This window comes from Neopelma chrysocephalum, unplaced genomic scaffold (assembly GCF_003984885.1).
Source record: "Neopelma chrysocephalum unplaced genomic scaffold, ASM398488v2 Primary Assembly neopelma1_24, whole genome shotgun sequence".
In the NCBI taxonomy this organism is placed as follows: domain Eukaryota; kingdom Metazoa; phylum Chordata; class Aves; order Passeriformes; family Pipridae; genus Neopelma; species Neopelma chrysocephalum.
In genome coordinates, this window is record NW_020897693.1 from 49,634,065 (window position 1) to 49,660,945 (window position 26,881).

The following is a 26,881-nucleotide window of genomic DNA, read 5'->3' on the forward strand; positions in this document are numbered from 1 at the left end:
TACTCTTTGAAGAAAGGAAGAGCGAGAACAGGAACAAAAGCTATTAATAATTCGTTTGGTTTAGAGTTGAATTTTTTCCCCCCAAGATTTCTTCAGAGACCAGTATCTTTATGTTAATCTGTAACAGAAGCAACTGTTTAGGCTACAGAAAAGTGTTAAAGTCTGAACTTACAAGAAAAAAAAACAACAAAAAAGAAAAGGGCATAAGCTAATGTTTTTTCTTAATGTATATTTCACACATTTTAAGTAACAAGAAATAGTAAGCTTGCTCTTTTGAGCCAACAAATGAAGTGTTCTGCCTGTTAAAGAGTATTTCTTATACAGAATTTAAGAGACATACTAGCACAAAGAGATGCATAAAAACACACTGAATGGGAGTTGGGCACATGCATGCCACTGCAGCCCTAATGCCTAGGGGAAGAAAAGCATTAGAAATGTAACTGTACATTTTTTAGATTTAACACTACCATTCTATTATCCACATGTTTTGAACAGTATACAAGAACAGAAAATAAATTAGGTCTTTGGGGTGCAGTGAGAAAAGACGAGGAGGAGATGAGGAGTCTTGGTTCCTTATGATTCAATCCCCTTCCACTATTTCAGTGAGCTGGATCAATCCCCAGAGCAACAGAACAAGTTGTGCTGGCAACATAGTATTTAAATTTCTACTATTTACATCGGCAGAAAGAATCTAGGTACAGATCTTTGCAAGACCATTTTTTTCATATAAAGTTCTAGAACTACTTTGAGCTCTTAGTCCCAGTACCTGCTCCTCATTGAGAACCTCACAGCTGTGGGATCCCTGAGGAGAACCTCAGCTGTGTTCCCAGCCCAGAGGCCTCAACTGCTCATCTGAGCAAGGCTGTCAGAAGCCTGGAGAACACATGTATTTTAGATGCAGTTTTCTTTCGCTGTATTAGCAGTAAGAGGAAACAAATACTGCTCCCGCTAAATTTGATCTCTTCCTTCCTCCTCAAGGACAGAAAAATCTTTTCAGAGGCTGGTAATAAACAATAAAAAAAGCACTTTACTGGCTTCAACCCAAATCTTCATCTATGCCAAACCTGGCACTACTGCCAGTGATTCACCATGACTATCCTAGCCAGAGCCAACTCCCCACCCACATACAACAAGAATTTTCAAGAGCTGAAAGTCTGCATCACAAAGCAAATAATCACAATAACTCAATTTGTTCTCCATAGCCAATGGATAACAAGTTTCTTTGTTAAAACACTGCACTAGTACTTAAGAGTACAAGGAAAAATACTGACACCTTCTAGAACTTGAAGGCATCTTAAGCACCTACTTGAGTTTGTAGGTGTGCTTGATGGCATTAAAATTAATTCAGAAAAAAAAAAAGTTGCTGCTTTTTCATGATATTCAACACAGTCAAAGTTTACTGTTAAAGTTACCACCAAGCCTGAGGGAAATAATTTCTAGAGGCTAAAAGCAGTCCAAAGGAACACACTGTTTACAAGTCAAAAGGTTACTATGTGGTAAGCTGATCAGCCCTCAGTTTACAAGGAAGAGTAAATTAGGATTTCCTCTTGAACAGGAAGTCTGGTCGCATCCTATATTAGCAGGTGCTAGAGCAGCATTAATTCCACTTCCTTCTAAAAAGATAATGTTTGCATGGATTTTGGCTCACCCTGAGAGCAAGATGTGATCAATAAAGAGAAACCAATTCAGAAACGGGCACGTTGTCATTTATGAGAAAAATATCAAGCCAAAACACAACAATGAAAAAGGTTAATGAGCCACTATAAGAAGTCCAAAAGGTACAGACACAAAAGCAACATCTAGAAAAGAAAAAAACCAAACCAGAGTTCCTTTTCAAGTACCAACCACTTGTGTAAAAGCCAAAGGGAAACTGCTAGTGCAGCTAATAGTGGGCTAAAGTTACTTCTTCCCTGCACCCCCCACCAGTCAAGAATCAACTAAATTGCAGTTCTAAATTTTTCATATCTGACTAAATAAGAAAGCCAAATATAGAGAATCCATAAGGATTCTCATTGTTCAACGGACAAAGAAAATTCTTATTGGAATCAAGATTCTACTTCCTTTGTCCTTCCCCTCTGCTGACTTCATCAGCTCTAATGTGTCTTTACAACCCAGCACATGCAAAACAAAAATCAGGCCTGGCTTAATCTTAGCCTTTGCTGGGTTATTAGCAGTACAAAGAAGCTACCATAAATAGATTGTTACAGTTTAGTAACTTCCTGACGGGAGGTTGAAGTACAGGCATCTGCTCCCAGACCAAAGCATCCCTTTGGGTCAGAATTAACACAGTATAATAGGGAGAGAAGAACAATTGCTAGTTATCTTGAAACAAAGAACTTGCAGAAGAGACCTGGTAGTTCTACAGGCACACTTCACAGCTTCCATTTTCCTTAGATGAGAGGCTGGTGGCAAAAGAAAATGAAAATTCAAATAAAAGCCTGGAGGAAGGGGAGGTGGCAGGAGTTAACATTAGCAAAAGTTCTGGATAACATTTCAGTCTTCAGATTAAAAAAAACAAACCTCCAACTGTGCAGAAAAAATACTGTTGTCATTGACAAGTAGATAAAGCCACAGTAATTCAGCTCAGTGTATACTTGGCTATAATACAACAATGGGGCTTCAAACAGCTAAATTCCAGGATAAGGAAAAAAGACTTTCTCCAGTAAAACTCAGCGTGTTCAAAGTAGTAAATTCAGCATTAGGGAAACCTACAGAAGCACTCATCACTACACACAGTTCAAAGGTACATATGTCCTCAGAGGCAGGAGCAGGAGGAAGTGGGGAAAGGGAAAAGAAATAGAAGATTTGCCTTTTTTTTTTTTCCCCAGGGCCATTAAAGAGCTAAACTCATCAAGTCCAAAAGAACAGATTTTTCTACAGAACTATGCTTTCCCTACCTTCTTCTGAAACAGTTATAATTAAGGAAAAAGTTGACAGTGGTCTTTGCTTTCCTTTGAGGATGTTTGTGTTATAATTATTTAGTGAAAGTCAGGTTGAAATTGAGCATTTCCAAATCAGATGGAACAAGATCCAGTGCTGCTGTATGTAACAAGATACATTACTGGGAGGAAAAGGCCCTGAGCAACCTGGTCTAACTAGACCTCCTTGGGCAAGGAGGTGAGACTTGATGACCCTGGAAGTTTTGTCCAGACTCCATTTTATGATAAATTCTACAATGGCAGTTATGGAAGTGATGTGGAACAGTAAAGAGATCCTGATGGTCTGTAAACCATGGTTCCTCAGCACCTTGCATGATTAACTCATCCTTATCCCAAAGGAGGATACCTATCTGCTAACACAAAAAAAAAAAAAGTTAAAGTTGACCATTGAGAGCATCCTAACTCAGATGTTTTGTACTATCTTCATACATGGTTTATTTTCCTGGTTTAATCACTTCTGATTATTTGAGAGTCCTGAACCTTCTGTGCAGAAAGGTCAGCTGACAAACTTCATCTCACACATCTCATCCAACCACACCTAGTTAACCTTAAAAAAAAAAAAAGCTTTTAATAGAAAAGAACAAGAGGATACCTAAATAAATTCTGTTCTACACCTATCTGCAGATCTTTGTCAGCACTTCATGCATAAATACACCTAAACCACTAACGTGAATAAAGTCAAAACTATTTCTGCAATCTAGGTCAGAATATGGGACCTAAAAATAAATTTAAAAAATCTCAGGGAGGATGAAGGCAACGTGATATAAGCCTTTAAATGCCACAGGTTATACTTTACTAGTATATTGCACTTTCTACAAAGGCTGAAGTGAAGATAATTATGACATATTTACACATATTTTTTTAAGCATATTTTTTGGAGGGAGCTTCTCCCAATCATGTTTCAAGTGGAAGCTGGGGCCAAAACACTCAACACAGGAAAACGAAGCAGAACAGTGACATTAAGAGCAGAAGCAAAATGCATCATTCAGGGGTGGGGGAGAAATAACCCTCTTAAATAGAAAACCACTAAATTTTCTAATGACGTGAACAGGATGGTGTTGCATAGGCCAGAACAATAGCTTTATATTAGTTATTTACTTAAAATAACTATAAGAAAGTCTGTTTAAACTTTTAAGAGATTACTTGTTGCATAGCAGGCAGCAATATTGTCTAGCTGGTTAGATCCTTCAATGCTAATAGGTAGTACAGTACTCATTCACTAACAGAAACACTTTGTCTACTTTCTTACCTTCAAAATAGGCAAGACAATTTTGTGAATAGGAAAGGAAAATATGCTCATTAACGAACTCAAATAATTTAATTACCTGAAAGCTTGTTATCTTTTCCTCTCACCCCCAGCACTCTTATCACACCAAAAGATACAAACCCTTCCCTACAAGCTTTTTTCTCCTCTAATAAAGGAAGTTATTGAAAGCTAACAGTCTCTCCCCAATACTATTCAGAGTTTTGACAATGAGTTGATAGAGGGGATGGTTCAAAATTTTTTAGCCAGAACACCGCTCAGTTAACTTACAGTAAGTGGCTCTAAGGGTGTGCCTGTATTTGCATTAGTTCACACCAGCAACATGCTGTTTAAGTGAACCGCCTGATCATTCCCGTTGATGGTGCATTGGTTCACCTCACAGAGCTGTTTTGGAACAAAGGAATTGGATTCCTTTTAGGCTAAACTAAGGTAACGTATGACAATGTATGCCAGGAGAACACCTAATGTGTTCAACCTGCAAACAGGCACTCAGTCCACAAGAACAGACTAGAGCTACTCTAAAATTTAAAAACCTGAAGTGTTTTGAGTATAGATAGTGGGTTCTCGAGGCTGCTTTGATCTACTGTTCTAGTTCAGCTGCACTACCTACACTGTGATAGACACAAGTTAAAGCACTACATGTTTTTATTTCCTGTACACCTGCTCACGCTCTCCTGGAAGCAGCACCCACCTTCAGGATACGTTCTATGCGTTCCTACCCACTAACCATCCAAGCAAGTGAAAGCAGAGTGTGCCTCAGTTCATTGACCAATAAAGAAACAAAACATGGGACTCTTTGTGTAACTTAATGTGTCTACTTGTGAAATACTTGCCAACATTCCCAAAAGGCTTACCACTAGGCCATAAAAAACAATAATAAAAGCATACTGGCTCTAACAACAGGGAAGAATGCTAAATATGATGAAAGGCATAGTAATTGTAATAATTTCACAAGATCTTCGAAACCCAAAGCTGTGATGCAATACCTTACACCAAAGAGGTGACAGGAGATGATGTATGGGTACCAAGTGCATTCCTGCAGGGCCAAAACAACAGCCTTAAGCTCTTTAGGGACCATAGGCAGTCCAATATTGCAGGAACTGAAGTGGTCAGATGCCAAAGCAGCTAGCACACTGCTCAAATAAGACTGTTTCTAGTTTACTGCTCAGAGCAGTTTATGAGATTTCTCATAATTCCATTCTGGAACAACTGTGGAAGCTCCCCACCTCTTACTTCCCCCCACACACTTTTAGAAGCAGGAATAGCATTTCCTTTTTCTCAGCTCTTTGTGACCTTTTGTTAGTCCTCTACAGTCTTTCAATAACAACCTGTTCTGAGAAGCCTCGCTGGATCACCTTGAGCATAAGGATGAGTTTACAAGACTCCAGGTGCCCTTTTTTTATTGTTTTGTTTGTTTGTTTGCTTTGTTGGGGTTTTTTTTTGAAGTTTAGGCAGAGTTCCCCAATGCTGATGTTAACCATGTTATCCACCCAACTGCCATAAAAACACAAATGAGATATCAATGTTATTGGTAGGCCTCCTATTGAAAAAGACAAGAAGACTATGCAAGTCTAAGATTTAACAAAGAATCTCTAGAAGACTATTACACTCCCAGTATTCCAGGTAGTTGCGAGCTCATTTTGCAACTCAAGCTTTTGAGCCTGCATCTCTGCAAAGAAAGTACTCAGTACTTGCTCAACATGAATAATAGTTGAGCAAGTTCTGGCCCCTAAAGTTCTCCCATCACTAGGGAGATGGGCTAGAGCCCTTGCAGACTCTGCTGGACACACAAAGTCAGCTTTGTGAGCAGGGGCAGAAGTGGAACACAAGGACTACAGAAGGCACAGCACTGGACAGAAAGTTTGAGAAATCTGTTTCAATGGGACAAAAAAAAAAAGTATATGATTAAACAAAAACAAAAAACACACTGACAACATTAAACAAATCTTTTGTCACATATAGTTCAAAATTAATTCTAGAATAAGTCAGTTGAAAGCACATAAACCTCAATTTACAAGTTTTGTTACAAGTACGCTTGCTTTGTTCACCTTGCACAAAATTCACATTACAGCTCTAATGATCCCATTTCTAATTCATTTCAGTTAGTCTACACATTCTAAAGAAATTTTGTATCAGAGTTGTATGAAGTAAGACTGGCATTTCCCAGGTCCTACCATAGCTCCAGAAGCTGAACACAACCTGAGTAGTGTTAAGGATTTGACTCCTTTTATTTTGCTTTAGATGAGAAATTTAAACATTCAAAGGCAACAGGAAAAGTCAAAAGACTTCTGAAAATACCATCATCCTGGCAGGAATATGACAATGTAGGCCAGATATGAGGTATATTTGGACCTCAACCAAAGCCATACCACTCTGGATAACAAGGAAGTGAAAGATTAAGCTGTTAAGCCTAGTGACAGTTTATGAGTGGTACCAAACATAGTCAGGTCAGCAGTTTTAATCGAGGAAGGAGACTGTCACTTGTGGTTTCTCTATATTCAACTTTGCTAATTGCATAAGGCAGTTGAACCTAAGCCAGATATGAGCCATTAGATGAAACTTCATTCTCCTCTAGACAGCTTAATGGAATTTAACAAAGTACTCTGAGTGATGTAAAAACATACAAAAAGCACCAACATCATGGTTCAGCAATGTTACTTCTTTGATAATCCTTCCTACTACTTTGGCCTGGTGAAGTCAATAAACAAGAGCATCTGGTCTGCCACTGCAGACCAATGTTTATTGACTTTCTTTATCCACTATGGATAAAGATTGGTTTGTTTTCTTTTTATTTTAAGAATCTGGCAATTTCCCATTCTTGCAAGACTCAGCTAAGTTGCTTTTGCTTTCCTCAAGGATGTATTTTTTTCCTCATTATTCAGAAATTATTTTTTTTTTCTGAATTGCCTCCACAATTGCCTCCACAAAAAACTATTGCCTAGACCCAGCCATACCATAAAATCATTTCCTACATTAGGACATCCCTATGTTTTTTTCCACTTTGATGAAAACTCAACAAAAGAAATGGAAAAATATTTCAACACTAAATTTCTCAAAACAATGGGCACATGAACTTGCCCGACAGATGATGTACAACTAGAACTAATGGCACATCCTTTATTAACAGCCTGAGGTCATTTAGTTATTTCTAAGATCTGGTTTCATTATACCTTTTAATCCAAGAACAGCTCCATATTACATTGGAACATAAAGAATGGAGGGTAGATCCTTTCAATGAGAGCGAGGCTGAAGCCTTAGAGACACAGTGCTTAATTTACCTGCATGCTCATGCAAGTTGAAGAAGGAAACCGTTTTCCAACTCTTCTATTTAAAAACACCACTGTAAATTCTGGCAATCAAGTAGCTATTGGCAGCAGTAGATTTCCATGCATCTCACACCCATATTTTTCTCACATTTTTATTTTCTTTCTGAATTAAAAAAGGACATTGTTTTCACCTGTTAAAATGACAGTGGCAACTGTCCAAAAAGCAGGATGAAGCAATCTAGATTAAAATTCAATAGCACCAAACATAGCAGTTTCTTTTAAATAACAGCTTCCTTTGTACTGCTGAAGATAAAGGTCATATCTGTAAGCCTTGTTTATTTTTAGTTCAGCATCATTTTTCTACAGAAAGTACTATCCATTTCTGTTAAAAGCAACATTTCTAATATAGTCTAATAACTATTACAGATTAAAAGTTAAAGACAGCTGCGTGAACACACTCAGGCTACCAAATCACTATTCAAGACGTAGCTGAGAACTTTCTGCAGTTTTGCAGAGTGGCTGCTGTTCTCAAACTTGCTGATCACAGGTATATCACTTCAGCATACAGGCACTAAAAAACAAGGCATACAATCCATTTTTCCTTCTCTCAGTACTTTCAGATGACAGAATCCACCTCACAAATAGTGAGATATCTGGACAGAGGCCTTAAATAGACTCAGCGTTATTTTTGTGAGCTTAGTTTAGCAAGGGAACACCTGGGTTCAATACTAGATGCTTCTTCACATCAGCAACAGGTTGCAAGGAAAGGCTCTGCTTGTGTAAGACTATATATTGACAGGCATAAAAAAAGGAAACATAGCCCCCCATCTTGAAAGGTTTTGTATTCCCTTATTTAAACCCTTCTCCTCCTCTCCAGCTTCTGCCTTCAGATTCATTTCTCTGTGATACCAGCTGTAAGTTAAAAAGGAAACTGCACCAATCCCTCTCACTCCCCTACCCCCCATAAAAAGAACACAACAAAAAAAGGTACTGCTTTCTGTTTGCTTAAACCTGTTCCTTTTACACCTTTAGTCAAAAGACTTCTTGCATTCAAACAGCAAATATTCACAGGCTCCTAGGATGTTCTTTTGAAACCTAGAGGACTCCAGAAACCCTTACATGAACCAAAATTCATTAAAGTAGGTTCTCAAGGGGAAAAATGTGTTCCTGGAAGGCTCAGGGGAAGGAGTGCTTCTTCCTCAGGCAGAAGTGACACTGGTCCAGCTCTCAACCACAATCTCTACTTGTAACCTAAAAAAATCACCAACAGCAGTAGGGGCACACAATATTTGAAATCACAAGGAAAATATATAGTGATATGGAAAGATTAAAAAGCCACTGTTTAAATATCTGCCTTGAAAAAAAATCTTTTAAGGGATATTTTATAGCTCTTGAGAAGTGAAACTACACACACAGCAAAGCGCTGCAAATTTCAAATTTACAGTTTTCAGTCAGATCTGAAAGTTACAACACACCAAAGCTTCAACAAGTCAGCTGCATCTGATGGAAGTTTCAGGGCAGTAAGAAACCACTCTGTGGTGCAATGATTTAAGGCTTACTTTGTTATCTGCCATGCCCCACTGACAGAAGCTTCAGGTTCTGCAGCAGGATGGGACTTGTCTCCATGTCACCTACCACAGCTCACAAACTGACACCTCAACCCCAGCTTAGCTCTAAGCCCAGTTAAACTAAATTCTCTGCATCCTATTTCTGCCACTTCTGCGACGGTTGCAGTAATTAGTAGTGGAAGGATGAAGCAAAATTGCCTTAAACTGTCACAGCTTGCCATAAGTGGTATTTGTCAGCTCCCAGGGGTTCTGGCAGCCAGTTCAGTTTCACATCATTCCAATCAAGCAGGTTCAACGCAGCTTACTAAGAAACCACTGCATAAATCTACTCTCACAGTGATGCATTCCACTCTGACCACAAATAAAACTCAAGAACTTACACAGAATCCCAAACTTGCAAGTAGACCTGTCCCGTTTCTTCAACAGCCAGTGTAAAAATAACACTCATTTCCCCTTGACCTACTATGTTGAATGCCTGAACCTTCACAGGAAAACAATCAACTGCCCTTGCTATCAAAATCTACTGAAGTTGCATCATGAAGTTAAAGGGAACATTTCAGACTGTTCTCTCATATTCAGGGACCAAAAAAGTTTACCTGGGGTAGAAATTTTAGATTGGGCTTGCTACTGTATCTCCATTACTAGCAAAATCCTTTTTTTCTTGGAACAAAGTCTGGTGACCAAAATATATCTTGAGTGTTCTAAGACTGTGAGCATCCCCTGATCGTAACAGTCCAAAGAACAAGCTGCCCATTTTATTTGAGAGGAACAAGTAGTACATAGAGATCAAAACTCCTACGGATTTTGAATATAATAAACCAAAATATTTTTCTCATTTGAAAAAGGCATAGTTCTGAATTACATGAAGCAAATCTGTTCAGCCTTATATGTGCGAAAAATAGAAGAGCATCACAAAACAGTATAAAGTATAAGCAATTCTTACACATGAGACATCTACTTCAGATCTCTTTCCATCCATGTGCTTGCATAGAATTTTCCCATTTTAATGTAAACTTTTTAAAGGTAGCAACATACACAGAAAACACTAGAGATCAGTACTCCTAAACAGAAGATACTCAAGCATGCAGACTTACTTGCATTCCCCAGGTACACTGCAACCCCCATGGAGCAAATTACATCCTTGTTTACATACAGCTGTAAACACAAAAAGATTTAGGCATCAGTCTGGGCAGCCAGGTGTCCATTAGTGCAGCAGCAATCTGGAGCTGTTCAGCTATGGCTTCTGTCATTTAGCCTGCCTGTTGTTTGTGCAAAGCAGACTGTCTTTTGCCATGTTCCAATAGCTGTTGCTGTTCTAGCTAGCTATTTCACAAAACTCAACTCCATTACCACCAAAAAGGTTTGCAGCAAGAGTGTCAGCACTGAAACATTTCTCAAATAAAGTTATTTTTAAAACCTGGTGTTACGCTGGAACCCCCAAACTTCAAATGATACACACCTTGAGTAAGCCCTAAAAATGACCCTCCCCATCATTAACAAGCTTTTTACTGAAAAGGAACAGAAAGTGAAACAAAGAAGCCCTCAGCAGAAGAGTATATCAAATAATTTTAGTGCTAATTACTTACTGAAGACAAAAGGCAAAGAGATTTGATTGAGTGGTACATTAAAAGAGATGACTACACTTGAATTTCTGTTCACATTAAGAGCTATCAAAAAACTTTCAGCTTTGCACACTATACACTTAAAATTTTTCATTTGCAAAACCAGGGCATTTCTCCAGGATTAAAGTCTACAGTATTACTCATGATATCACTTCAATAAAATCTTACGTTAGGGGATGTAATACATTTTGCTTTGAAGGAACACTACCACTGAATGAATGTAATACGTAAAAAGATGTTTCACTGTTTTGAATCCTAAATCTGTTTAAGTGCCCACAGAACACACCAGAAGCAACACTGTGCTCTGCACACTTTTCACAGAGGACATTTTATTTCAAAGATTTGTATTTAAAAGACGAAGTCTGTATGTGCTAAAATTAATATGTTGTAGGATACCACAGATAGTGGTATCTGATACCACAGAAGTACCTACTGCAGTTTATTATAACCTAAAACAAATCTAAACTAAAACAAAGGAAACATATTACCTTGTTTACATTCTTCGCCCATCCAACCTTCCATGCAAGCTTTGTTTCCATTTTGATCGCACGTGTAGTGACCAACAAAGTCATCTCGGGGGCCGCAGAACTTATTGCACAGGGCACTGTAGTAATTTTCATCACACTTCACCCTTATTTGTACTTCAAAATGGGCAACAGGACCATTGATTTGTAGTGTCTTCCATCGATCTTCTGGGTTGATCATGCCAGCATGTGCCACTCGCTCTATTAACAAGTCTTCACCTTTTATTTAAAAAAAAAGGTAAATTCAACAGGTGGTAAGTTCAATAGCACACAAGAACATATGGAATCCCATCGAAAGTATTCAACTGGTTAAGATAAAACCTAGTGAAGAAAATGTTAAGATGATAAAGATCTACTGTGTAACTGAATTTTCCTTTGCCTTGCAAAGTTCATTACAGGAAGGCCAATTTAAAAAAGTGTCCCAAAGGAAATATTAAAAAACCTTGGAACATAATCCATAGGAAATAGCTTATTTTTCAAGGCAGCCAAACATACCACACCCACACGCTGACAACTAGCAGCTTTATCTTGATTTGAGGCTCTTCTTGCCTCCTTTTTGTTCTTATAAAATTGCAAAATCTGCATAATCTAGTAGCTGAGATATTAAACTCCTCCGGTGTGAGTTTAATTTTAAATATAAAACAAAACACAATATATTCAATATGCTGTGAAGTTACTGAGCAATAGTAAATGCTCTGGTGGCCCTGCATTATTGTACATAAACTGGTTTGGTGCATTTTATCATTCTCTCTACAATAAAAGCAAAACATCTTTAAGAAGCATTTCAGAGAACACTGTGCAGCTAATATTTCACATTTTGAGAAGAAATAAAGAAGTGAACCCAGGATTGCCAAGGGCCATTCTCAACTCTGTATCCAGCTTATCCTTATCCCCAGTGAAACTACTGATAACTATGATCTCTGTTGCAACACAGTTTGTAAGCATCCTGCCATGGAAAGCAGCAGCACTCCTACTGCCAGGATCCATTAAATGAGACCAAATGTGCACAAAGTATTATCTATAACAGGGGACAAGAGGATTCTAGGATATAAGGTTGTGGAAACTGCCAACACAACGTATTTTCACTTTTATCCATGTAATTCTTGGTATAGAAGCTTCAATACCAGGAGAAGAGACACAATTATAGTCACTAAAATGAAATTATACAATGTCTTCAGCAAATCTTGAGAATAAGCAAAGCACAGTAAGGGGTAAGGGCAGACAGTGAGTAACCCCAGGGACAAGAGTTTTCTAATGGTTTCACTATTCAAATCTGGTACCATTCTACTGCAAGAGTTTTTCTAGATGACTGCAAGCTGCAACTGCAACACCAAACACTAGTTAAGGACAAGAAGAAGGTACAGAAGCTTCACTTGTACACATTAATTTCACACCTATTTATGAAATCACTATAATAATGCCAGCTAAGAGCTTCAGCATCCATTTTGTTTAAATAAAGTTTATTTAAAATGCCTGTTAAAAGAAATGAAGAACCAAAAACTTGCACACAGCAAGAGGTTGAAATGGTAGTAAGAGAAAGCCTAAAGTTCAAATTATTAATAATATAAAACATACCAAGCTGGTAGCAAGCAATATTACCCTACCACTTTCAGCAAATGTATTTTACCTACTTACTTTCTAGAATTCATTAACCTAAACTGTTTAGAAAACAAAATCAAAGGAGTGACTGTTTCTCAACTAGAAAGTTATTGACAGCATAGAAGTATCCTGTCTTCTCTTACCAAAGCAGTATTTTCCCCTCAGCATGTGAAAGGACTCAAATGACAATTTTCAGTCACTCCAACATCAAAGAAAAAGGAAAGCTACAGAAGTAGCCAGGTCTGCAAAGCATTTTGTTCTCTTGATATCTTTTTTCAAGCTTGTTTCTATAAAAATGTTTCTTCTTAACATTAAACAATACTGAACTTAAAATAAACCCAACCTTTTTAATTAAGCATTGAAAGTACTCCAGTTATTAAGAACTCATAGTATCTCTCTACTTTAATATTAAAAGTGGTATTGCCACGTATAGGCTACAAGTTATGCTTGCCTGGACTAGTCTGCATAAAACATTTCTTGGCTAGCTGAGACACACTGATGTCTACCCCTGCTCTTTAACTCTCTCATTCCTATACACTAACTCCTCTGGCATCCAGCAGTACGTGGATGACAGAGGTATCAGAGTGGACAAGAAACCTGCAAGACTGAAAAGGCTGCCTGCATTTTATTTTTGACTTAACAGAATATTTATGGTACCAGTCACCACTAAAAGATTCTTGATTAGATAGAATCATAGAACTGTTTAGGTTGGAAAAGACCTTTAAGGTCATTGAGTCCAACCATTAACCCAGCACTGCCAAGGTCACCACTAAACCATGTCCACAAGAGTCACATCTACACATCTTTTAAATCCCTCCAGGGATGGTGGCTCCACCACTTCCCTAGGCAGATTTCAACATCATTTTATATAATCTTATTCTTCTCTAATGACTATTGATCTGAAAAACTATAAAGGAAAATATGCTAAACCACTGGATGGTCAAGGAAATTTGAACAAATAGTAAATATGCACTACAGATCTACTTTTCAGCTAAAAGCAACAGTGGCTCCTTAAAAACAGCTGCAGCAGCCACTGCTATAAAAGTGTTTCCTCAAAGTGCATCAGATGGACTGAAGAACAGGTCCTGAGATTAAAGCAGTGGCTTATACAATAAAAACCTTATCAGGCATCTTCAGGCTAATGGAGATTCATCAGACCCAGTTAAACAACTGGAACAAGCATTACAGCTACTGCAAATATACCTATGCAGAACAGACCTCTTGATACCGAGGGTTGAGAACAGGGGAAATAACCCAAGAGTGCTTTTTTTTTTGAACACTCAAACTTTATCTTCACAAGCTCCTCTGAAAAAGAATGTATTCAGAGTCTTAAGAGTTCTTCCTCAAGCTTATATCAGCACACGTAGGGCTTAACAGCCTAAATAAGCAAGCCAAATAATTTACCTTGAACTACAGAAGGCATCAGAAAATCAGCTCCAAGCCATTTAGTTTCTAACACTTAATTCTCAAGTACCAGAGTATTAGAATTCTGCTTTACTTCTAATTTAAAACTGATCCCAACTAGAAGGTGCATCTTCCAAAGAGATCTGTAATCACAGGGAGGAACGTGTTTGTCAGGGTGCCTCCTTCCTCCCCCACAATACCAAAGTGCTTCTGAAGCTATTCCAGTCTCTCTCACCTAACTGTTTTGATGAGACAAGTTTGCTCCCTGCATCTGGCTTTGCCATGGAAGTTCACCTTAGGGACTCATTTCTTTTAGTTCTCAGTAAAGGCAATGGGCTGTATGACTGAATTTGTCCGGTTATTGGTCAAAAAAATAGCATTCATTACTCAAACTTTCACCCCCCCAACAAGCAATTAGGTTTCTTTTCCTTGATTATTAAGAAGCTTTTTACGAGCCTGTCTAGAAAAGCAGATAGTAGTACAGATGTTTGCACAAAAGGAGATGATGGCTAAAAGGTAGTTCTTTAATTAATGTTCCCAGAGCATCTGATTTTTGGAAGAGAAAGTCTTATCTGAAGAGTATTTAACCGTGTAATCGGGAGCCACAATGCACAAACAAGAACACTGCTCATCAACACCCTAACTTTTAGCAGAGGTCAGACATTCCCAACCAGCCCCTCATAGGGCCATGCAGAAGGTGATGCTGGTACCTGTTTGCAAGGAAACACACACACGGTACCACATGACGTTCACTTCCAAAGGAACAGGAGGTGCCCTTTTCAGGAAGCACATCCTCTTCAGCTGTTTTCAAAATGCCATAAGGACAGATTAGTCTTCTACAGATTTAATGGGAAATAGGAAAGCAACCACTGCATCACTGCAGCGGACTTGTAGTCAAATGGAAAGTTACTTCACATGTGAGGATGCCAGCTTGCTTTGTAATGGCATGGCTGGGTCAGATCTCTGCTACACAGCTCGAAGTTTGCCAAGTCAAATGACTTACCTGGAAAGCAGCAGGAGTTGCAGTGACAGATGACAGCGAGCAGGCCCTTTACAGTGACTTAGTATCTAAGCCAGTTTCCTCTCCCCCTCTTCCCCCTCCTTCCAAAGCAAACAAGTGGCAACAACTACACCGCCACAAGCTTACCTCTGGGCCAACCCTGGGGCACAGAGGAGGAGGAAAACACAGGAATAGGTCAGGAATCCGGGTCTGAAAGACCCTCTTAAGAGTTCATAGTTTGAGGTAAGTACAGGGGAAACGTTTGCCCTGGTAGACTTGTTCTTGAGATGGTACTTCACAGATCTGCTCTGAGCCCCCTTGCCTTGCTTTCGATGAGTGCAAGGAAGAACACAGGATACCAGGGCACAGAGGGAGGGAAGAATGACAAGTGTTCTAGAACCTTCAAGTTGTTCACTAGAAACCCCACTTTCTAGATTTTAGGGTTTCTTTTGTTTGCTTGTTGTTTGGTTTGGGTTTTGTTGTTTGTTTTTGTTGTTTCATTTTTATTTTGTAGGGGAGTTGTTTTGTTTTGGATGGAGTTTTGGGGCTGTTTTGTTTGTTACCCACTTGAGAGTCCAAGCTGAAACACAGAATCTACATTTAACTTTCAGCCTTACTCATCCTCATTAAAGGAAAGCAAAACCTGACTCTGGAACTAATTAATCAGCTTATAAACAGACTCTGGCAATTACTTTGATTAATCTTTCTTACAGTAGCAACAGAAGATACATGTAACCTGATCCACAGATCAGCTCAGTGTTCAGGATTGATAGGGAGCTAAGCTTTCCACAGATACTCACTTCACCCCTCCAGGATGCAGATACAGTTTGTCTTTTTTCTGGAGAAGTTGCCATATTCCCTGTCCTACTCCCTTACACGTGAATTTTTACTGATCTGCCCCTATGTGGCAGTTCAGCTGTCCTTGTAAAAATACAAGTGAAGCATCTTTGCATGTTGACGGATTCACAAGGCAAAACCTAGTGGAGGACTCACTGCAAAGATCAAACTCCCTCCCCCCCCAAAAAAACCCTTCAACAACAAGGAATTCTTCATAGGAATCTTACATACAAGTGTAAATTGCAGCATGGCAAAGCAATAGATCTGTCATGAATTGGTAAATAGATTACAGAAACATTTAACCAAGACAAGCACTTAGATAGTATTCTGCAAAACTACAGGCCAAGAAAGTCTTCCCAAACTGACATGACAAGCCTTCTAGTTTCAGATGCAGTACGACTTAGCAGTACCTCTTTGGTAGCCTAAATTAAAGGGAAGTTCACTTTCCATTAGCAGTTTCTCATGAGAGCTAAACCGTAATCTGACATCTATACAGACTCCTGCAGTTCACAGAAACTTAAATTAAGGAGATGGCACACTGGGCCTCCAGAAGGCACTCTATATCCTGTTGGCCTCAAGTTCACAAAAAAAAGAAGTGTGACATGAATGCAAATAAAGAGATTTGTTAGAGCATGTTAAACTAAAAAGCACAACAAAGACTTAACACAGGCCTGAAGCAATCGTCCTCTTATCAAATGTATTTAAAAGAAATACTGGGGGTTTAAAGCTACAAGTTTGTAAGAGGATTCTGCAAATCCTAAGAAATATGCAAAGTTATGGACCCTTACTTATCAAGAAGCTTTCTAATAAACAAAATACAGCACTTAAATGCATATAGATGACTTACAGGGTAGGTTCTTCATGTTCACCCACTCCTACACCATCTCATGAGTTCATCTGCCACCTAGAACTACGGAATTTCACTCGAATATTTGCTGTATTAGTTGTCCCTAGGTAAATTATTCCCGAGCTGGAAAGTAAGTAAAGGAATTAGCTTAATGTAGTACTTTTTGAGCAAAGCATTCAAGAGGATTCCTCCAATCTGTTGCTTTGTAGGATATCTAAACTTATTCATGATTCAAGTCTACTCTGCTCAGCATACAAGATCTCATTTTGAATACTACATCCAGCTTTGGGAAGTGCCATTCAAGAAGGATGTGGACAAACTCAGCTGAAGAGTTGCAGCTGCATAAATATCAGAGATTTAAAGAAAACGTGGCCAATAAAGTTTGAAGAAGTTGTTAAACACAACAAAAGTTTAATTCTAACAGAAGAAGGGTTCAGGAACAAATTACAAACTCATCATTACTTTGTCTACCACTGGAGATACAGCATGATAGAAAAATCTCTCAGTTAGGAAAATTCAAGTGAGACTGATCCCCATCTTCAAGAAAAAGGACCTTGAAACTCTAACATAGCCTTAATATTAATTCAGCTTTGGCCAGTTTTTATGCTTGATGCATTTTGATAAGAATGGTCAAGGAAGCAGGGGAGGATGCAATTGATAATTTGAAACTGATGATTTGAGACATAATCCCTTTGCTATCTTAACGTCCAAACATTGATCTTCCTCTACACTGATCCCAAACAAAACAAAATAGTCCACCAATAACCACAATGCAAGTCTGAGGTTCACTTAAGACTTGTAGCCAGAAGCACTGATTATTTTAAGATGGATTTGTAAACCATTACCAAAGAGCAGGTTCAAGCTGGAGTCCTCCTTTAGCAACAATACAGCAACCAGCACCCTTTACGATTTTCAAGTTTTTATACCATAATCTTGCTTTTCTTTCAGATTAATAGCTCTGCTGATACTGAACATTAACATTTACAGAGTGAAAATACAAGGTACTTGTACTTGAGGAGAAACAGAGATGCAATCATACCATGATTTAGAACACAAAAACATAAAGTCTGGTTTCTTTATGGGAAGCAAGAATGCTTAGTGTACTTGATCATGAGAAGTACTGCACAGCATGGTTAAAGGCAAACTGAGAAGAATTTAAAGTGCAGCTCTACAGCACAGATTATTGTCCTTTCTTTAAAAAAAAAAAGACTACAATGATTTTCTAACATTTTTTTAAAGCTAATTATCAGGAGTTGTGTTACAACCTTCACTAACTATTGTCCATTATTTTTCCTCTACAGCAATAATTTTTCATGGTTCCTAACCCAATAGTCATTGTTTGGGTATGTACAAGCCCCTTACCTAGACAGCAGGTCTGCATTCAGGCTGATTGGGAGAGATGGCTAATTGCAGCAGCATACCATTTCCCTCCTACCCAATTTGCATACAAACAGCACAGAGTTAGTACAAACTCCAAGTTTTACACAAATACTCACCAGCTTTTGTATCGTTATCCCAATCCCATGCTTCTAATATTAATGTGAATGATCTCTGAAAAGAAACAAGACACCAATTAGACAGTAATAAAAAGCTACTGGTTACACACCAGACAAACTGTGATTTGAAATAAGCAGATATTCTTGCTACAAGAAAGTCAAATGAAAGCAGTTAAAAATTTCACTTCTCTGTTGTCATGTGAAATCCCTTGAAGGCATCTTCTCAAAAGCATGAAATATAACAGCATGAAAAATTGTGGGGCAAACCATGCTAACAGCAAAACAAAAACATCCCCCCACACACATAGAGGACTGAATTATTATTATTCTTCTCCTCCCACTGCATCTAATTCTCAGCTCTGCCTAGCCACAGAAATCCTTTTCAGACACAGCCCTAAAAGGTTTAAATGAAATGAAGTTATCGACCTTAGGAAACAGCTAGGATATTTAAGACTTAAACAACTGAATCACTCTCCCAAAAAAGGAATAAAATGAGGTAAGTCTATACCAGATCTGTTTTACAGAAAAACATATCTAAAGAAGAAACACAGAATTCACCCTGCATCTATCAAAAATTTAGACTTCTTTGTCATGGAAGAGATAGTGTGAAAAACAGACCTGCAAAAGACACAGTAGAAACACAATTATTACAGCAAGCACACCTGGTGCTGTATTTTCCCCGGAGGAAAGAGAAAAACCATGATTTCAGACAGTTTTAAAATTATTTGGAAAAAACATGAAGGCTTTACTTCACACTTAAGCAAGGCTTCAGGCATCTTTCTTGTGTTTATAATCAAATACATAGGACACGTTGATATTCAAATACTAAGCTTATTTAGAAAAAAAGTTACCTTACACATATAGGTAATATTTACCTGTTTTGCTTTTAACAAGAAGAGCTGTCAAACCCTTCAGCTTTGACAGTCTCCAACAGTTCCAAGTAACATTGAGATCCTCACATACATTCAAAACTAAGGGAAAAAAAACCCTACCAAGAACAGAAGGAGTTATTGCATCACTGTCCTAAAACCCTGCTGAACACATCTTTGTGCTCAGAGGCAAGCCACACCAAGACCTGGGGCTCATTAAGTACAGCAGAGCCAAGCCCTGATGTGTGCAGAATTCACAGGCTAATGATCTATGAATTCACACGGATATGGGGACATTCAGCCAAGAAATTTCCAGCACTCTTAGGAAGAGGATTATGTAAGAATTCAGCCATTTTTCATAGCGTGGCTAAAAGTATTGTCCTGTTATATCAAGAGATGTATGTTTTCACTTTGAGAGAGCTCCTAAGTGCTTTTTATGCCCCTCGACTTCCCACCAAGGTGGGTTGATCATAACACTGAAATCTCCCCATTTTAGAACAGCAGCAACAAGAACAGAGATCAGTGCAGCACCCTAAGCAGAAAGGCTCTTTGCCTGGAGGTCTTTCACTACTACAGCAGTCTTCTCAGAAGCACACTTAACTGAGTGCACATTTTTCTACTGCTTACTTATATTAACATACAAACCACAGCTCAGTCTTTGAAAAACATCTCTCTTCTGTACTTTCAGCTTCCGACATATAACGGGGGAAGATGATTTTTCATCATTGAAACAGAAAAAGTAAATATTTAGATTACACAAGGAAGGAGGGGGAAAGGGAGCTCAGGAGTGGCTACACTGGACAGAGGCATACTTGAGTTTGGACTGCCTTTGAATAAGGACAACTGATAGAGATCAGCTGAGGAAGTAAAGGCCTCTACTTCTGAGGTATGACATCACAGCACAACTCAACTCCACCCAGTTTTTTTGAAGACAAGTGTTAGTGAAGCATTTTAGTAGATTCACCCTCCAACTCCCTGCTCTCCCGTGCCCCCAACCACCAATATCTCAGCATTTAGGGATTCTACTGTACTCTGAAAACACTGCCTGCCACCCCTCTTTCTAACTGCAACCTGAAAAAAAACCCCATACATTGAATAGTTGAGAAAATAAGTACTATGTAGTACTGCCCTAACATTATCTTCTTCTGGCAGTGGTAAGTCTCCTTATTTTGAAAAATTATGAACTAATCCAGGCAGAATTCTGCAAATTGGTGCAAGATTCAAAGCTGTTATCCAGCTCTTCTACTTTTAACTACTTGTCTTCTAACATATCCCTCAGTTTTTCTCTGTTCCACTGATCTGTATTAGAAGCATAAACTAGAGCTCAAGTGCTTCCAGATGTCCACTTGCTTATCTTATGTAAGTGTGGTAGGAGAGACCAGCAAACTGACTTCTGCATCTGACTTCCCACACAAGCCAAGGCAGAAAAAAATTCAAGATGGACTTGTTGCCTTAGGAAATAGATCAGTCAACTATGCTTTCCCATCATACCATTTGAAAGCAGATTTGTATCTTTGCTCAGGATGCTAAGGAATTTTTGTGGGTAAAGAGAACACACAATACACTGCTCCAGCATGCTCATGCTGGATGGTGCGAATGGGGATAAAGAGGCCTTCTACCAATTTTAAGATGCTTAAAACAAGGAATCCAATAGCTCTGGCAGTAAACCTCACAATCTAAGTTGTCATAGTCTCTGGAGTTGAAAATATTCCTCTACTGTCTTATAGAGACTTAATAGTACATTAGAAGCAATGACAACTCTGGTTTCTCAACAGCTCTTCCAAAATGTGGAAGAACTGAAATTCTGTCCCAAACTCTGACCTTTGTAGCCCACACAGCTCGTGCTGCCTCCTCGTGGCTTTGCAAGCCCCAGGTCCCACAAGCCTGGTCTCCAGCATTTGCCTTTTACCATTGTCCCACTAATGACCATCAAGAACCATAAGCCCCTCTATAAAAAGCTTAAAAACCATACAAAACAAAGACAAAACCCAGACTATTAAATCCTTTCATTTACTGGCATCCTATAGCCTCAGTTTCTCCGTGTTTACTTATGGGCCAACAGGCTACCCCTTGGCTGTTCACATGTAAGCAAGCATATGGAGTGTAACATTTTAGGAAGGCTTGTAGTCACACTTGCAGGAGATTAGAGATGTTAATCAGATGGCATTAAACAGTATTGATAGACAAATGCATATTTACTGGAAGATCAGTTTCAGCTGGGACAGCTCTCAGTTGTGCCACCTCCTGCTTTCTACTGAGTTACACCTTCAAAAACCCTTAGATACAGCAAGAATGCAACCATAAAACTGATTTTTATGGCTATTTTACCACTAGAGAAGACAGCTAAGGTTACCAGCCCAGCTTGTCTTCCCTTCCTCACCTTCAGCTAGTCAGTAACTTGGAAGAGGAATTCCTCTCTGTGGTAGTGCAATGGATTGTCATATTAAAATTACTACGCCTCAAAAGAGAAAGCTGGTCCTTAATGTACTGGTTCATAAAAAGCCAGTCTTGCCCACTATCACATGTAGGAAGTCTTGCACTAGATCTGCTTAAGCTCATTTGAATTTTGCACTTTTATTTAAAAAAACAGCTGAAAACTTACAAAAAAAAGCATCTGTGTTACCAAGTATGTCTATAGTATGCTGCTCTGAGAGCTTCCCATTTATGGCTCAATTATCAGAAACATGTTTGATTATCAAAATGATTTACTAGTGGAATTTTTAATATTCATACACCCACCCACACTGTAACCCTGCCCAATAACCAGAGTAAGAGCTATAAAGCTGAATAACACTAATGGATATAAACTTTGAAGGATATCTTTAGCTCACATAATGGCCATACTCATTTTATGCATTAGTCACACCTTTGCTCTTCAACAGAAAGTCTAAGACAGACTACCCAGCACACCATTTACTAACACCAGCTGCAAGTAACTCTTCTACAGCAGACACTGACACCAGACATCTTTCTCAAATGGTGTTTGCAGCAAACAGCTTCAGAATTTGCACTATTTTAGCTCTTGTCCAGAATCTAAGGTCTACCCATCCTGCAAATCTTTAACCCCTCACATCATCCAGCAGTGTCTTGGCTCTTTGATGTACCTTTAATATGAACAGGCCAGCATAAAAGTTATTGAAGACAGAATGTTCTCCACAGACTGTTGATATGAATGTGTGTTCAAGTTCAGGCATAAATCTACTGGAAATCTCTATAAAAGTATCCTAAAAATGCCCCAAAATCATGAGTCTTATGCATAATACACACACACCATGTCACCTGCTTCTTCTCTAACTTGCACAGAACTCTTGCTGTAGGCTGATATAACCACAACAGCACGACATGCACACTCCAGTCTTTTCTTACATATAAGAAAGGCTTTGTGAAGTAGTACCTGTTGTTCATTTCAACTAGTACTAGCAAAACACAGAGAAAATATTTTTAAAGTGACCACGGCACAGATTGGAGGGTGAGGGGATAGGGGCTAATAAACTGAAAACACACTTCATTCTACTGACTTTAGTGTCTGGGTTTATTTTCTGGAAAGAAATAAAACGCACGACAGCATTTGTGCTCATCAAATGAAAAACTGGAAGATGTTAAAGGCTACAAGTCAGGAGAGCATCAGTGCACACTGCAGAAGAGCACAGCTTATGCAAGAACTACTTCGTAGGAGTTAACTGAACAGATATGCCAAGTAGCTTGGAAAGATACAAATTAAGTCTGTTTATCATGGTGATGCTGCTTCAGTTGTGTTTTTTTCTCAGGATTCGTGTTGACATAAGCAACTTCAAAGCATTATTCCACTGTTTGCACTAAACAAAACACTCCCCATACTATCCCAGCGACCTCCTTTCTGAGGAGGGGGGAAACAAGACCTGTAAGATTGGTTTTGTTCACTTTCATGAACTATTACTATTACCTTGATACCTGCAAATCAGCATTCAAAAGGTATAGGTTTTTTGGCAAATCAGACATGTCAGATTTTTCATCCCAAGAAAGATGATCAATCTGCTGACAGCACTTTGTCAGGCATAGAACTCAGATATAGTCATAGAACTCATAGTCAGTCATAGAACTCATATATTCTCCAACTCATAGTTTGAAAAATGCAAAAGGTGAAGGTTGAGCTGAAGTCAATACTTGAAGTTTTCTGCATCAATTACATGCTATTGCGTATTAAAACTTCTAACAGATACAAAATTACCAATTTCACATTAAAAGGACTGACTGGAGTTTCTACAAGGAAAACCTCATAAGAATGAGCTATGAAGTAGAAAAAAAAAAGTTTGGCTCCTAAACAAACCCTGAGCCTACCTTATCTTCCTGTTCCACAGCCACACAGTAAGTGTAGGGTCTCATCACCAGTAAATACCACTTTTCAAACCTCAATCAAGCATAGGCAGCATTTGTAGTCCAACATTTCGACTGTCAAAACAGGCTGAACAACAACAGCATAGTACTCTTCTTACTGCTAGTCTAATTTTTGTAATTTCTGGAATAAGCAATAACCAATATGTCTTGCAACTAAGTCTATTAAGTCTTGATCAGCACAGCCAACTCTCCAGTTTGCTTTCCTAAGGAACTCTGAAACAAGTGAGGCAAGTACAGGTCTGGGGGCTTGCCCCCCCCTTTTTTTTCTTTCAGCACCTTTCCCCCTCCCTCAAGCAGCCTGCTTGCCATGGAAAAAGCTGACTTCAAGGCAAGCATATTCCATTTCCTTCCCCAGGAACCCTGCAGCAAGTTCTTACAACTTCCTCATGAATAACCCAGAGGTGCAAAGGGAATAAGGAAGAAATACAAAAAGAAGATTCTGAGAAGCTCCAGGACTCATCTTCAATACAGGTTTAAGGGCAGAGAAAAGAAACAGGTCTGCAGGTTTATCTTTTAGAAAGAGACATTACAGAGTCACAATGGAGACCTTTGCTGAAGGAGTAAATGATCCCCATTGGGGACAGGGGGGTTGGGAGGGCTTTTTTTTCAACTTGAAGGATATTTCAGACACTTACATGCAAGAACTTGTCTGCTGGTCCCAGAGGCCATTCACCACACAAAAATCATAAAGATACCTATCCTCTAAACCCTCATTTTTCATTTAAGCAGCAAGCATAGTGCTTCCCTTTGGAAACCAGGGCCAAACAGTCCCATTTTGTTAGGAGTGGAAGGCCAGGTTAGAGTACTGCAAACATCAGCAGCAGATAGCAGAAAGCAGTTGAACAAGTTGAAGCTTTCTATTCGAGAGCAATTACTGCAGTTATACTCCTCTTGGCCCAGTCACAAAAGCAGAACGATGTTTACAAACTCTGGAGCCCTAATGCTGTTTGAGGGGAACTCTTTATGAATTAGCCCCACCTGACAATCTTTAGGAAGTCTGCAAAACCAGGGAGTGGGGAGAGGGACTATTTTTTGCCATGATTAACAGTCAACAGGCTGATATCTCCACCTACATGAGTTTGAACACTCATTCCACTCCTCCCCCAAACTAAGCAAAATCTAAACTGGAGGGGTGTGTGTGTGTGTACGCGTATGGGGGTGGCAGAGGGAAATCTAGATGTCTAGACTACTAAGAGTCATTTCATTGCAAAAAGAGCACAAATAAAAACAACAGGTGAACAGGAGTCAGTCTTGGAGTTAATATACCAAATTTAACACCCAGGTAGACACTCATTCCAGTAAAATTACCCAGCAACTAGGTGGAAGAATCCTACCAACAACCAGCTGCATGCATCTGAAAGATAAAACAACTTCAAGGAGGGACTCAAAGGGGTATTACAACACCTATTTGGCAGTGCCTAGTGTTTTGTGAAACAGGAGCATAGTGTGCTTCTCTCCAGGGTGATCAAACTACTAGGATCACGGCACACCTTACCAGATGATAGACCTGTAGGAAGGTCTTCAAGTGAAGGTTGAAGACACTCTGATCCTGCTGCAATGGCAGAATGCAGCAGGAGTTTCTCAACATGAAGGGGTTTTGATATATCACAAGACAGCAAGCATTTTAGCTGAGGAGTTCTCAAAATCATCTGAAGTCACATATAAGCTTTAGCTAATGCCTGTAAAACAGTGACCCATTTTCACAAAAGGCCAAAATGCCATGAAACTGACTAGAGCGCCTCGAGGGAGAACATTAATACAGTCACCTCAGGCCACATAAAAACAAAGAGAAAGCCCTCTGGAGATCCAACTACATATGAGAAGCTAAACTGTTGGAAGGACTCCACAAACTTCTTGTAACTAGACAGAAACTCAAAGCAAATCTCAGCCAAGTCAACCTTGTGACAAATGACAAGTCTTAGAGATGTATTTGCTCCCGATACCTCAGTGATACCCCGACCTTTGACAGCACTCTGTCAGACAGCTGCTGCAGCCGGGGCAGCAGCACCCCTGAGGAAAAAGGAAGCATGCACCTCACCAACAGTTTTCACAATGCCAGAAACAAGTCATTAGTTTCTTATTTAGAAAACCTGAAGGAGATCTGACCAGGTAGTACTCATGTGAGGATTTAATCTGAAGAAGAGTTCATCTGCTATCTACTCTCAGCTCATGGGACACTAAAGGTTCTACAAGAGCCCATCCCTGTTTTAAAGCAGTGCCTTTCACCATTACACACATAGCAGTAATGCTAGTCCTGTGGAACAGAAGTAATACTTGCCTCTGCTTTTTATAGCTGTCTGCTATTCATCCCCACCCTACTCCATCCCCCCTCCCCTGATTCCAGCATGTACACATCTCTGTACTCAGGGAGATTAAGTTCCAACTATGAAGTCCAAGCTGCCAACTGTGGCCACTTAAATTTGAACAAACACTGAAGGATTGACTTCCAAATCATTTGTTTTCCTTATACTTTTGGAACTAAAAAAAAAGCATCAGTGAAAATTCTGCTACTCAGGTACAAGGACTCCCACAATAACTTGCCTTTGTTGAGATTTTTCAGCAAGAAACAAGAATATCAATGCTTAATACCAATTCATGCTATCAAATTTGTCAGTTTTCTTGAAACACTTCTATTTTACTGCAAATGCCTCCTGCCTGTGTCATCTCTAGGTATCTCCTCTGAGACAAGTCTCAACAAAAGTACTGGTTTATAAAACTAATCAATACATCAAGGGGGACATAGCAAAATCTTTTCCCCCAACTGGATAAGCGAGCTTAATACTCATGAAAAAAGTAAGCATTCATCTTAGACGAATGACCAGTAACCACAATTTTATTCTAGTTACTAGAATAGTGACATTCTAGGCAGTCTTTAAACTACTACCTAATCTTATCATTTCTCTTTCCACAGTACCTTTCAGAATTCTCTGTACCCATTGTCATAATGGGAGTATAGTATTGCACATCTCATTATTTTAACTTCCAACCTTGTTGAATGTAAACTAATTTTCAGAGAGCCTCACATAACCCTGAGTTAATGACACCTGTGACCTTGTTCTTCTGTGCAAATCTGTATTGATAAGGTTTCACAAAATACATCTTGCAACTTGCTGGTTCCACAACCAGTTACTCCTTCAACCCACCAAAGCCATCTTGCTTCTAGCTAAGCGAGTTCCCTTCACAAAGTCAACGCAAGTTCTTTGATCAGATTACATTAAGAGATCTGCCTCCCACTCTCACCCATGTCTTGACTACTTAATATTCAGATGTCT

The 26,881-nt window shown here is 39.0% G+C and overlaps 1 protein-coding gene across 1 annotated transcript in view; it reads right to left on the reverse strand.

Annotated features, from left to right (window-relative positions):
• JAG2 (jagged canonical Notch ligand 2) overlaps positions 1-26,881 on the reverse strand; it is a 70,785-nt gene that overhangs the window by 25,602 nt on the left and 18,302 nt on the right. The window contains exons 3-5 of the mRNA XM_027674136.1: positions 18,367-18,421; positions 11,148-11,402; positions 10,132-10,192 (exon numbers count right to left, since the gene is read on the reverse strand). Of these exons, the coding sequence (XP_027529937.1) occupies positions 10,132-10,192; positions 11,148-11,402; positions 18,367-18,421 (371 nt within the window). The remainder of the gene's footprint in view (positions 1-10,131; positions 10,193-11,147; positions 11,403-18,366; positions 18,422-26,881) is intronic.